Source organism: Gopherus flavomarginatus, chromosome 4 (assembly GCF_025201925.1).
Source record: "Gopherus flavomarginatus isolate rGopFla2 chromosome 4, rGopFla2.mat.asm, whole genome shotgun sequence".
In the NCBI taxonomy this organism is placed as follows: Eukaryota; Metazoa; Chordata; order Testudines; family Testudinidae; genus Gopherus; species Gopherus flavomarginatus.
This window is the reverse complement of record NC_066620.1, coordinates 55,531,246-55,545,843: the sequence shown is the minus strand read 5'-3', so window position 1 is coordinate 55,545,843 and position 14,598 is coordinate 55,531,246. Positions and strand designations below refer to the sequence as shown.

At 43.7% G+C, this 14,598-nt stretch overlaps 1 protein-coding gene across 1 annotated transcript in view; it reads right to left on the bottom strand.

Moving 5' to 3' along the window:
* CNIH3 (cornichon family AMPA receptor auxiliary protein 3) overlaps positions 1-12,418 on the bottom strand; it is an 80,907-nt gene extending 68,489 nt beyond the window's left edge. Inside the window, exon 1 of the mRNA XM_050948646.1 lies at positions 12,210-12,418. Within this exon, the coding sequence (XP_050804603.1) occupies positions 12,210-12,290 (81 nt within the window). The 5' untranslated portion in view covers positions 12,291-12,418. The remainder of the gene's footprint in view (positions 1-12,209) is intronic.
* Positions 12,419-14,598: the final 2,180 nt, after the last annotated feature.

The window sequence follows — 14,598 nt, the reverse complement described above, 5'->3', positions numbered from 1 at the left end:
ACTGAGTGCTGGGAACCAACAGCTGAATCAGTACTCTAGTCACTGAAACACCAATTAATTCCCCTGCAGGGTGGACATGATGGGGCCTAATAAGTGGATTAGAATGGGCTGGGAGAGGAGTAATGAGCAAATTGGCCCATTAACATAGTAAGCGTAAGAAGCACAGGAGGGAAGTGCAGGAGAGAGAGAGAGGGGCAGGCTAGCAGAGCCAGAACTGAGAAGGAATGCTGAGTACAGAGATCTTTTCCCTTTCCTTTCCTTGGCAGAGAACTGAGGAGAAACTGAAAGTGTAAATAATTATGGGGTATGGCTCAGTAAGGTGGTGGGAAAAGCAAATGAAAATACACTGCACTTGGGTGCTTGACAAATGAACATCTTCAAGTCTGTATAGACAGAGCAAAAGAAAGATGTCACCTTGTTACACTCCTCACCTCCTCCTTCTCCCCTCCATGCTCTCTCTATCCCCAGATTCCTTCCTGCTCAACCTCCTTGTGCTTTGTAGTCCTCCTACGGTGGAGGAAAGGGGCCTGTTGTGGGGCCCCAGAAGGAAGTGCTGGGGCATCTGTGCTGCTTCCTCCCCCCGCAGGTTCTGCCATCTGCAGCACAGCAGGAGCCAAATGACTCCAGCGGGAGCTAGGGTAGGAGAGACAAGGTTTACTCCAGGGATATTAAGTGGAGATGAGCAGCAGCAAAGGGGCCTTTCAGGGAAAGGTTCCAAGATCTTTCCATTTTTTCCTCTCCATCCACAGAGCATGCAGAGTTGGGTGTGGACATCACCAAGGGAAGGAAAACACATGTTTGTTCCAGTAGTGGTTGCACCTCTGGTTATGGGAGGAGAGCAATCAAAGAAAAGTGGAGAGATATATAAGAAGAAAGGGATAGGTGGTAAAGTAGGAAGATGAGGTTAAGATCAGGGCCAGCACTACCATTTAGGTGACCTAGGCAATGGCCTAGGGTGCCAGAATTTGGGGGGGGCGCTATTTTGCCAGGGGGGCAGCACGTGGGTCAGGTGGACCTACCACAGTCATCCCGGCGGATGGTCCGCTGCTGGAAAGGCTCCGGCGGAGCTGCCGCAGTCATGCCTGCGGCAGGTCCACCGGAGTCTTTAGACCAGCGAACCGCCCGCCGGCATCACTGCGGCAGCTCCACCAGTGCCTTTCCAGCAGCGGACCGTCCGCCGGCATGACTGCGGTAGGTCTACCGGACCGGCGGGGGGCAGCGAAATGGCCGCCCGCCTAGGGTGTCAGAAACCTTGGCGCCGCTCCTGGTTAAGATAACCACAGGAGCGACAAGTATGCTGGTCTTAAAAGCATCTTCCTGTTCTATCCCTCCAGTTGCGTATGTTCTCATGAAACACATTCGTGTAACGAAAGGGATATGGTCTGGTTAAGGAATGTGGTTAGCCTTGAGCTTGTATCCAAACAGAAATGGCATTTCTGAGGATCTGTTGTAATTGCTGAGTTAGTAATAGTAACAACAGGTCAAGGTTGAAGTGCATGTAGCCAAATGATCTTGATAGAACTTTCACCATTTCTGTCTAGCTCTACCCATCCTGTGAATGTATGAAAGAGCTTTAGTCTTCTGGGCTGTCAATATGTGAGCAATTAGTTCTCTTTAAAATGTTATTAAGGGGAGGAAAAAATCATGCATAGTGATGTTAGCTATGAACCCAGCACTCTTAACTTGAAAACATAATAACAAGACAGAACATTGACTTTAAACATTCAAACACTTAAAAGAGTGACACACAGCATGAAGATGGTTGGCATTTAGATTTATAGGAAATTGAACTTTACTGCACCTAAACAGCTGGCCCATATAACAACACTTGACATTTATATAGTATCTATCATCAAAGAATCACAAAAGACTGTACAAGGAGTGTTGCCAATTGTTTCCATTTCTTCCTGGGTTGTCAGAATATTTGAGATTTTTCTTAAAGTTCCAGTTCCTGGATTCAAGTGATTAGGTGATATTCTCAGTTTGCTTTTTTTTTTTAAAAAAAAAAAGTTTCTGGCCCTTCTAGTTGCGTAATAAAGCTTGAAAATGTAACCAGAGAGCAACCTAAAATTTCAAAAACCAGAAGGCAAATAACTCTAACTTTATTTTTTTTAATTTTTTTTTAAATCCAGTTATGATTTTGGTGGCCTGAGTCATTATGTTTGAATGCTTGGAATTGGGAATGCTGCAAATTATTCAGAAAGCATCACATCCCCGTGTGATGTAGGTAAGTATGATATTTATTATACAAAAAGGGAAAATTAAGGCACACAGAGATTAAATGATTCATCCAGGTAACAAAATAGAATCAGTGGGGGAGTTTGGAACAGAACCCAGGAATCCTGGCTCCCAGTCTAACCATTAGACAACACTGCCTCCAACTGTCCACTATTTTCCTATTCAGTTAAAATCATTAAATTTTCAACAATCATGTTTTTAACAGGGGGTGCCATGCAACTCTTTTCAGTGGGATGACTATTGTATTCTGTATATGCTGCAGCTAGTAATTAACCCTTAACGAATGTCCAATTGCCACATCAAAAGAAGCTAATACAAAATTACCAGGGATTAAAGCAAATGAAGGAGATGCTGATCTCCTGGGCTGTATGCTGCTCTACCAGAACAAAAGAGCCTGCTTGTTGCCCATTGTTTGTGTGTGTGTATAAAAAATCCAAATGTGAAACATCAAAGCATAATGTAGAGGAGAGTTTATAAAGTTCTTCACTTCTCATAGTATAAAATCATTCTAACTGCACTATATGAAGCAGAACTGTACTTTGGGGTATAATTGATAAAGGTTCTATTAGAGGGCACTGCAAATCATCAAATATTAGAGTGTAACTAGCCTGTCTGGGTAACAATATTGTAAAAGTGCTGAATTAGCAATTGCCTTTGTGGTAAAATAAATACATGAGACAGGACACAGGGAAGCCAGAGAGAAAGCTCAGACATTTTCAGTATCACTATGACTATGTGTGTCACGTAACTGCTGAAATAGCAACTGACAGGGCTGGAGGAGGTTATTGTTTGGTGGCTCCGTTCCTTCCTGTGTTGTTTCTCATACAAAGTCCCTAAGGTTGGATTCTGTTACCCTTCCTGTGCAATACGTAGGCCACCAGAAAAGACTGAAAGATATTTGGGGCTACCATGCTGTCAGTCATTTTTTAGATTTCAAACATTTGCCCATTCCTCACTGGGATGAAATTTTTCACAAGAAGTGAGACAGGAAGATACTCTATAGCCTGGTGGAACTCATCTGGATCATGGCAGACTCAAGCTCAAGTCCTTGCCCTGCCTGATTCAAAAGAGGGACTTGAAGCTGACTCTCCCATGTCCCAGGTGTGGGCCATAACGACTGGGCTCTAGAATCAATCTCTTTGGCCCACTGAATATTTCATTATTAATACAAAGTGGAATAGCTCCTACAGGAGAGTTCTGAGAAAGAGAGCCCAAGAATAAGCTGGTGGTTAGGGAAATCACTTGGGATGTGAGAGACTCAGTTTCAGGTCCCTGCTCCAAATCAGGTGAATCACAGGTGGCTGCCTTCCTTTCTGTTTCCCCTTTTAGTCAAAAAAATTCCAGACCAGCTCTAAACTGGATGATGTACAACCTATAGCCCCTTTCCTGCAAACCTGGACAGCACAGCTTCCTTGCTTTCCTAGTAACTGGCCAAGATAGAGACTTCAATGAGAATGACCTGGCTCAAGGACAGTCTGCAAAAGATGGAGACTCTGCTGGTTGTCAATCGCAATATTGCTCATAAGTGAGCTGTGCTGTCAAGGAAGCTGGGGAAGGAAGAGAAGTCAAGGAGTTGACAATCCTTGTGGATACCCCAATATCTAGAGGTTTAGGTTCAAGATTCTCCACTGACTCTCACTCTCCTTCAGGGGTAAGTATTCTTTACCCATTGAACAGGAACAACAATGGCAATGCAGACTTCCCAATTTACTGGAAAGATATTTGATAAAAAGATTTTTTGTATTTAGAAGAAAAATCAACTGTAAAACACGGGATCCGTTTTATAATTGAATTAATACATTATAGGATTGAATTAACATATATCTTGTGTGGCTGAAGATACAAATTTATACAAGTGCCTATAACTTCACTCCTCCCAACCCATCTGAGAGGTATGTTAATGGCCCAATAAAACGTGGCAGTGGTGTTGCCCTGCTTATTAGGAAACACTGTAATAATAGGCAGATTGCTTGTGCTTTTAAAAAAAATATTAAACCAACTAAGAGGAAAAATGCCAGCAATAAGCAGATTTTCCTTCTAAAGCCAACATAAGTTCAGAAACAGTGTTGGCCACTGTTCAAATTACATTATAACAGTTCTGTGACGCCAATAAAAATTCACATAAGGCTCCACAGAATAATTCATGGCTCATTGATGATGAAGTGGCTGTGACTTGGAAAGCATCTGGAGCTACTTGTAAGCTCAAGATGGTTACCCACTTACAATTTAGAATCTCTCCCCAGAATAATCTCGATGTGCACAGTTCAAACATACACACTGGCTTTTTTTTCTGGACCCATTAAATGATTTTACTACAGTAACTCCTCACTTAAAGTCATCCCACTTAACGCTGTTTCGTTGTTACGTTGCTGATCAATTAGGGAACATGCTCATTTAAAGTTGTGCAACGCTCCACTCTTACGTTGTTTGGCTGCCTGCTTTCTCTACAGCTGGCAGCCTCCCTACGCCCCTCCTCCCCCACAGTGCTTCCCGCCTGCCGGCAGACCCTGCGGATCAGTGCCTTCCCCCTCCTCTCCCCGCCTCCTTCCCACGGCAATCAGCTGGCTTGCGGCATTTTGGAGGCAGGAGGGAGGGGGGAGGAGCAAGGACTCAGTGCGCAGGCTCCCCCTCCGTCCCTCCCTCCCGAATGCCAGAAGCCAGCTGATTGCCCCGGGAAGGAGGCAGGGGGGAGGGAGGAGGAGCCTGCGCCAAGTCCTCACTCCTCCCCTCTCCCTCCTGCCTCCTAAATGCCGCAAGCCAGCTGATTTCCCTGGCAAGAGGGAGGGGGGAGGAGAAAGGATTTGGCGCGCACACTCCTCCTCCCTCCCCTGCCTCCCGAACGTGGCAATCAGCTGGCTTGCGGCATTTAGAAAGGAGGGGAGGGAGGAGGAGGAGCCAGGACACAGCGTGCGAAGTAAAGGGGGAGGAGGTGGGGGGGAGAAGAGGTGGGTCAAGGGTGGGGACTTGGGGGAAGGCGTGGAGTGGGTGGGCTGAGGGTTGAGTAGGGGAAGCTGCCCTGGAACCTAACCCCCCCATTTACATTAATTCTTATGAGGAAATTGGATTCGCTTAACATCGTTTCACTTAAAATTGCATTTTTCAGGAACATAACTACAATGTTAAACGAGGAGTTACTGTATTTTTAATTTTGCAACAACTCATAAATCCTTCAAAGATTTATTTATTTAAATGAGACAAAGTAAACAAACTGAAATCTATTTCTTTTTTCAAGACATAAAATTCATTTGTCTACCATATTGATGCTGTTGGGGCTGCTAAAGACAACTTTAATATGACAAACTTTTCCAAAGGTAGTTATTAGCTGACTTAAAATGCATTATGGTCAGCCCAGCCTGGTGGTGTTCTGAGTCTACAGAACAGTGAGAGAAGATTTCAATCTCAGTCTCATTCCTTAAACTGGAGAATTTAGGAAATCTGCAGGTATCAATGGGCTCAGCCAAAGGGCTCAGCTCAGCTCAGCTGAGGGGGAAGGGAAGAAAAATCTTCAACAAACAGGTACAAAACAGGCAATGGCAGTGTAACTTTTCTGTCCATGTGCCTCAACCTTGACCCACCCTTGCCTTAACTCCAAAGAATCGTAAAGTGTACTCAGATAAATTACTGTTAATCAATCATTCAGGGATGGTATTAACCATGTATAATTGGAGGTAAATTCAAGGCTAACCTCAACCCCTGAAGGAAATGACTTTCAGTCCAATGCATACTCTAATGCATTGCAAATAATTTGAACCAAGATGACTGACAATGACAACCTCTACATAGGAGAGGCCCAGGCTCAAGCTAGTTCACAAATCACTTTAACAGTTTCCAGGTAAGACACCTACCCTCCAAGCCATGGCTAAAGAAATAGGTGAGGCATTATATGTGAAAAATACTGACTTACTCATGTATGTCTGGTTACTAAAGTACACTGATTATCTGCAATGAACTATTGACTTCCCTATCAGCACAGAACTTTAAGACATTCCCTTATGCTCTTTTCATCCATCTCCAAAATTAAGCTTATGCAGGTTGACAAAAATTAAAGCCAGCACTTTTAAAGGAGCTTCTGGGAGTTAGCTGTCTAACAGCCATTGAATTCAAGGAGTTGAATACCTAACTCTCTCAGATGCCTTTGAAAATCCCAGCATAAAGTACTAAAAATTGAATTCCAATAAAATTAAATCTATACCAGCAAGAAAATACAGAGTGATTAATAACAAAATTATATGTATACACACTGCACCTTTCACTCGAAGATCTCAAAGCACTGAAGATATAAATTGACCAAGGTCACATGCAACATCCCTGAGAATTGAATACTATTTATCCACATTTAACAGATAGGAAAGTGAGGCATAGAAAGGTATAAATGACTTGCCCAGTAATCACACAGTGAGTCAGCTGCAAAGCTGGGCACAGAACACAGGATTCCTGAGTCATACCTCCTTGCTGTTATCATTCTCTATCTTCACTTAAAACTGAAATGCCAACTTTAATCCATATCACTGTGCCAAGGTATGCAGGATTAATAACTGCCCCCATAATGTCTAGGCACAACAGGCGGGGGCAAAATACATCATAAATAATCAGTGCTGGGACTAAGGTTACTGCCACACCCTCTGGCTTGAAAGGGGTTCCATCATATCCAGGGTTTACAGTTTGGTTAAATGGCTCTCAGCACCCCCACTACACAAGTTGTTCCTGTCCCACTGTCACAAATATAACTTAAAATGTATATTTGTGGTTTCAAGTCAGGCTCAGAACTATATGAATGTAATTTTTTAAGGATTAATGTTTTTCCCCTCTTCCTCCGCTCACCTAAAAAAACATGACATTAAATATAAGGGAAAGGAATGTGGATTGCCATGCTCTGGGGTCTTATTCTCCTGCCCCAGGATACAAGTAACTCCCATTGATTTCAAAGATTGTTACTTTTGCCATGTCAGAGAACTGGGCTAATGGAGTACAAGGCTTGTTTGGACCTAAGGTTGTAGCAAAATACTCCGTATGCTTAGGTGATGTTATGTTATTCTTTATGCAAGCACTGAATGAACCCTACTAGCTCTATACATATATATTCAATATTGTGAAATGAGTTTTGTCCATTAAAATTGTATTCTTAATATATTCTTACATAGCACTGAGCACTAAATACTGTTATGCATTCACAGGACACACTCCATTAACACCAAAGAAATGTGGTGGTGTGATCTCAAAACTGTATGCAGTTAATTAATGTTAACAGTACAGTACTTTGCATTTATGAATTATTACTAAGTTGTACTATAAAAAAAGAGATTTTGGAAAAAGCCATGCTCTCCATTGATAACGTAGCTTTTAATGTGACAAACTTGAAAGCATAAGCATCTTTCATCTTAAAACGTTTGAAAGAGGATGGCCTCACTTATGGATGTTCAAATATATTAATCTGAAGCGAGTGTCAAGGTTGTAGGACTTTGTATAAGGGAGTCACATTTCAAGTGGCTGGGAATAAACATCAATTTAAGACATCTTGGGTCACATTCAATCCAAGTGCAACTTCACTGAAATCAATGGAGTTATACCAGGGATGAATGTGGCACCTTAAGTCCTGCTAGGAACTCAAAAAGACTTAACATAGCTTAGATAAATGGAATCTTAGTTGAGGACAAAGAGTAATCCTGATTTGGATAGTTGGAAAGTTGTTTAAAGGGAGCAGCAATGAGAGCTGAGATTTAGGAGGGGATAGAGTTAGCTTTGATCTTTAGTTCTATTAGGTTAATAACTAAATCAGAAAAATCTACCGAACTATATAGCAACTGGACTAAAATTCTGCTATCAGTTACACCATGCCGCTCTACTGAAGTCAGCTGAGTTGTAAGAATGCAGCTGAGAGCAGAATTTGGCCAAATATCTACATACGGAGGCTACTTCAGCTAGTAATTCAAAATAGAGGGATATATTCTAGCTTGCTACATTTTTGCAATGTTTTACAATCCCACAGAGTATACCTTGATGGGCAAAGGTGAGTTTTTCAGTTGAGTTATCTCGATCAAATTAGGGTAACATGACTGAAAAGCCACATTAACACGCAGGCTAACACATCTGAAGCTAGGCTCCCACCAGACAACACAGCCAACTAGCCTGGCTTCATACATGATAGCCTGCATCTTAATAGGATTTTTCAATCATGTTAACACAATTGAGCTAACTGGACGTACCAATACAGAGTCAGTGTAGACATACCAGCTTGTCATATTATAACATTTAGAATTATTTTTGTAATATTTATTACATCAGACCTTTATTATCTATGGGCCAAATTGCCCTACCCTTCCTTACACTGAGTAGTGCCTTACTTCATGTGAAGTCCCACTGAATTCAAAGTAACAATTCAAAGAGTAAGGTACAACAAAACATAAGCAAGTGTCTCACAATCTGGCCCTATAAGAGATCTTGAACAAGCTCTTGGAAATACTTTAGGACCTGAGTAGGTTAACCTTATGAAAAAGACAGAAAGAATTTGAAAAGGACTAAGCCTCTATAAAACTTACTCTAAACATCAACAGAATTTCACAGAAAATGCTAACCTTTCTATAGACTATTTTTAACCACTATATAGCAGGAATATAATTTTCTATTAAATTCCATAAAATGGTTAAAAGAAACTTATAGAGAAGTCATCTTCTCTTCCACGTTCTCTAGTACTTTTCCACAAGAGCAGGACAGAATGTCCATAATATAGAATGACTTTAGCACTATGCTATTCCAAATAAAAATAATTCTGAGAGGTGTGATGATTGCCATGCCACAGAGACCTGGATTTAAGTCTTGATATTATGGAGTGCGTTAACAGTGAATTTTCAGTACTTTTCCACCACTAATTTAGTATCGGTGAAATTTCAGCAGTGATAACAACAGTATCACAAGTTTAAACTGTGCACAGGATTTTTTTGAATCAATGGGTCATCTAACTAGAGAGTTCTTTCCATGCAAGCAGATATTGGGAGTATTGCAGGGATGGTGCACTCAGCCCTTAAGTAGGAAAGATAGTATTGACTCTTCCAGATAATAAACAGTTTCATCTAGATTTTGATTTACACACACTTCAAATAATTTACTTTAAATATTATATACCATTATTAGATCTTCCTCACTAGGATGCTACAAGTATTAATGTTTCTAAAGAACTTTTAGCATCTCAGATAAAAAGCTCTATGGAAGTAAAAAATAAATAAAAATAAAACAATAGCCTTTGTCAGTCTTTGTTTTTATTTTGGTTTCACAGTTCCTATGCACTACAGTAATACTAATAATCATTATACAAACCATTAGTACTATTTAGCATGAGGTACGGATGAAAATGAGAACTTTAATTTTATTCTGAACCACTATGGATTCATTCTAAAAACTTGCTGAAGTCTCAAATTTCAGATCTGACTCTGAACACCACAAAGTCTGAATATGGGATTTTGTTCTGGTTCTTTAAAATAATTCCAAAGTTAAGATTCAGGTTCAGTTTTTGAATCTCCCAACCCCTTTCAAAAGTTATTGAGTATTTGGGTGTTGGATCAATCTTCAGTTTAGTCATAGTAGCCAAACTGTTTAAGGAGATTTACAATCAAGCCATCTTAATCATTAAAAAGATCCTCTGTTGTGAGTTTGAGAATCCATTTGGAATACATCAACTCTCCCTTATAAATATATAAGAACCAATGTCAGATTCTGGGGAAAGGATGGGAAGGTTTCGGCACTGAAATATTTCGAATAAAAGACTAGAGTAAATATACTACATCAGATATCCTTGTCTTCCAGTTAAATCTCATAAGAAATGGGAGTATTACTGTTCTCACTGTGGGAATAATAAAAGCTCTGTCAGGTTTTTTATTTACATACAGAAGGCACATTTAAAAGTTGGTGTGGGATTTAATCTTTATTCTACTACTTTCATAAACCACTTATTTAAGTAGTATTATTTGTTATCATTCTACAAGAAGAGACGAGGCCTCTTTCTGTTTTATTACACTGGAGAAAATTGAGTAGTTCCACTGATTTACACCAGTTCATCAGAAAAATTTGGCTCAGTGGCTGCAGGTGCTCTATGTCTTCATGGAGGTAGTACCTATCACAAAACTTTTACAGTTGCATTAACGCTTAGAAACCTGGTTACTGCACCTGTATTAGCTTAGAATGATTAGGATACAAAAATTGTTTCACTATATAGACGTGTTTATCTTTTCACTTAATATTCCTGAAATGCTTAAGCAGACCTAAATTAGCAGCTCTGTCCTTCCCATGTTTCATTAATAATAAATCCTAAATCCCTCTATCCTGCTCCATTAGACATCTGTTCCATAAGTTCTATATGGTGCTGTCTCCCTTTTCCAGGTTATCTTGCTCTATTCTATCTGGTCCCAACGTAGGTATTTTTATGACATTAAGGAAATTATTAATACAGCACATCTTCATCCCAAAGGCTTCTAAAACATGTAACAATTTTAAATTGATTGGCAAATTATATATACGGATAACTATAACCCATCACTGAAACACACCCTACCTTCCACACACAAATCCCCCAAGCTGTTTAACACCACACAGCTACACAGTTATGACAGGAAATGAAGAACCCCATATCCATAACTGTGGGAAAATTAAAGAGGGTGGGAAAAGGGGGCAATCTCAGGTTAAATAAATTCAACATTTTAACACAAATGTCCTCATCTATGTAATTAGTGACACATTAGATTACTAAAACTGAAAAAAGTGAAATACTCTAATTTACTCTTCAGTATTTACGCTCCACCATTCCTCCTTTCCTGGACAATGAAAATGATTAGCACTTTACTTCCCAGTTCTCATGTATTAGCATGATCAATGGGCCCAAACTGAACATGGAGACACTGAGCGCCCTTGATTTTCATAAAAGTCAGTGGGTGTGGAGTGTGCTCAGCACTTTACAGGATCAGGCCCAGCATTCAGGGAACATGCGTTTCAAAGGTCTCCTCATTGTGATTTTTTTAAAAAATCCTGAGGATCTTTTCACTGGTCTTTGGCTTCCAAAAAGCTTGTTTTATATAAACCCAACTCTAGGGGCAACTTTACCCTGAGGTTGCCTCTTCAGCCGAGCTGGCTTTGGATATGAAACAAAGGTTCGCACACCTGCTCCAGCAAGAAGTACCGGGGGTCTTTAACAAGTGGTCGGGTCCTCGGCTTTACTCTTCAGCCAAAGGGTTGGCTCTGTCTCCGCTCATCTCCTGCTTTTGCAGCATCGGACCCGGACTGTGCGCTGTAAATTACCCTTATGTTCAGCCAAAGGGTCCTGCCTACCCCTGTACATTGGGCAGGTCTTTCCTCTCGGCAGTGCAGCGCTTAATGTGGACAAGCCCCGGGATTTAACTCTCCTACTCTGCAAAGCACGCATCATTATCACCCACCCTGCTACTTTTTCCTGCATCTCTAATTCCTATAGCTTCGGACGGCTCAGTCCAGCCACGTGCGCTGAGCCCGGGGCCTCAGCACTTCCACCGGTGCACAGGCCAACAAAGGCCACGTCTCGGAGGCCCGAAGGAAAACGGAGGGTGCTGCAAATTCCCATTTCCTTCAGCCCAAGGGTCCCACTTATCCCTCTGCAGTTGTCACACGCTTCCTTTCTCGTCCCCCCTCCCGCACCGCGCTCAAAGGTTGTTTCTTTCCCTCTGTCTGGAATCGTTTCTAAACGCACCCACCACCGAGGCTGGCATTTCCCAGCGCCTCGTTGTTATCGCTCCTCGACTCATCGCAGCACCGGAGGGTCACTGGGGCTGTGGATCTGAGCTGTCTCCTGCGCTCCCAAGAGCTGAGCCGGGCCGGGACCTCAGGAGCGTCTGATCTCCCTGCCCTGGAGCCAGGGGGAGACGTGGTGGGGAGGGGGCTGCCCCTGTCCCGGGCTTTGGGGAGCTGGGGGCGGGGCGCTGTTGGAGGGAGGGGAGGGCGTGTCGGATACTCACATGCCAGATGGCGAAGAAGATGAGCGCAGCGCACAGCACCAGGGACAGCATGTAGCAAAAGGCAGCGAACGTGAAGGCCATGGTGAGGGGAGAAACCCCCTCCCCCGCCACCCCGCAATCAGGACCCCAGCGCCGCAGAGTGGAGACAACCCCAGAAATTCAAGGAGCAGGTGACTCTTCCCTGCCTCCGAGAGGAGACCCCCGCTCACTGCTGGGGCGCCCCCAAGCCCAGAAGACCCGAGATCCCCAAAATGGAGATGGGGAAGGTCCTCACCGCCAAGGAAACGAGAGAGGGGAGACCCTTCGCCCTGCTAAACGCAGGCAGAGCCCGGCTTGGGAGAGCGGGGATCGGACCTGGGAAAGCAGACGGGGAGCCAGGAGGAGGCGAGGAGCGGAGTTTCCCCCCCCCCCCCCCGCGCCTTCCCAACGCGAGGGGGCGCTCAGCGACCCCACGGAACCAAGAGGACGGGCGGGGACCCCCAGAGCGGCCAGGGGAGCCCCCAAGGCAGAGGGCGAACCCGGAGCTGACGGAGACCCCAGCGCACAGAAGAAGCCGCCGATGCGGGTGGGCGCTCTGGGGTGAGTCCCTCTGGTCCCCCAGGATCCGGACTGCGAGCGATGCCCTCTCCTCCCGCTCCGCAGGTTTTCTCTGTTCCCCTCGGTCCCGCTCCGGCTCTGCTCCCCCGACGCTCAATCGCGCCCCCACTGGCCTCTCCCGTTATAATCCCAGACTGGGGGCGCAGGGGGACCCCCGCTCTGAGTCCCGCCGCTCAGTCAGCCGCGGCAGCTTTGAATGAAATCCTGCAGCTGCTGCTGGGCGAGGAGGCGGAGATGCGAGAGTCCTGGGATCTCCTCCCCTTCTTTCCTCCCCTCCCCAGTGCAGCCTTCTCCTCACAGCCCGCAGCAGCACGCGCTGAGCGGGGACCTGGGCTCTCGGCATGGCCACCAGCATCCCCTCGTCCACCGCGTGCAGATCTCTGGAGTTTTCATAAATTCCCAGGAAACCACGTGCGTCCTGAAGGCTGCTGATTTTTCCACGATTCGTTGCTGCTCCTTTATCCCCCTTCTGTGTCCCGTCCCCCAGCGTCTCTTCGCTTTCAGGCTGTGGCAATCTGCATGAGGAATGTTAATAAAACCAAACCATAAGTGAGGGGTTTTAAATAGCTCACTGAAATATACACAGCAAAACCCACCATCGCCAGCAGGAGATATTTTAAATAATACTTTAAAATGATTCCCCTTAGGGGTCCCTCCTTCCCAGAAAAGAGAGAGCTTTGCAAAGACGATCCTGAAATAAGGAAGAATAAGGAATCCAGTGATGATAATTAAAGCATGGGGCATTTTCCATGATGGAAGGCTGGGGATTCATCTGCCTAACAAAGCAAAATTTTCTGTCCCCACTGCATCCTGACCCAGTACTGCTGATGTGGATCATTTATGATGCAAGTAGAATAAGAACATGCCTATTAATAGGCAGCAGGTTTAAAACAAACAAAAGGAAGTATTTTTCCACACAATGCACAGTCAACCTGTGGAACTCCTTGCCAGAGGATATTGTGAAGGCCAAGACTATCAATCGTTCAAAAAAGACCTAGACAAGTTCATGGAGGATCGATCCATCAATGGCTATTAGCCAAGATGAGCAGGGATGGTGTCCCTAGCCTCTATTTGCCAGAAGCTGGGGATGGGCAACAGGGGATGGATCACCTGATGATTACTTGTTCTGTTCATTCCCTCTGGGGCACCTGGCATTGGCCAGTGCTGGAAGACAGAATACTGGGCTAGATGGACCTTTGGTCTGATCCAGTGTGGCTGTTCTTATGTTGATCATAATGTTGATCACAGTAAAGGTCTCCATCCTGCATAAATGCACATGCTTATGATTAAGCACCTGCACAAGTGTTTGTTCTAAGAGGAGGTGTCCCGCTTGTGGAGATGGGTCCCCCTTCTCCCTGTATGCCAGTAATGCTACACTTCAAACACTTTCCAGTTTTTCAAAATCTGAAGCAGGATGTGAGCCTGAATTAGCCAGTAGGCTAACTCAAAGTGGGCTTCTTTATGTGGGATGGAACAAAGTGGAGGTCTGGGACCTAGCCCAATATAAGGAGTAAGGGTAATAAACAAGAAAGGTGGGGAAGTGAGGTGACATTAAGAAGATCACAGAATTACTCACTTTTGGCAAATAGGTTTTTGACAGAGAGAGAAATAACATACTTCTTGAAGGGAAGATAGAAGTTTTGAGGAGCTATTTAAATGTGAAGAGAGTGGTAGCTGGGCATACAGCTATTGGGAAGGAGTTCCATCTCTAGCTACATTCTGTAGCTGAAAAGGATATTGTCTTTAACAAATTATTAATGTAAGAAGAAAAATTCCTAATTGCCACCATCTG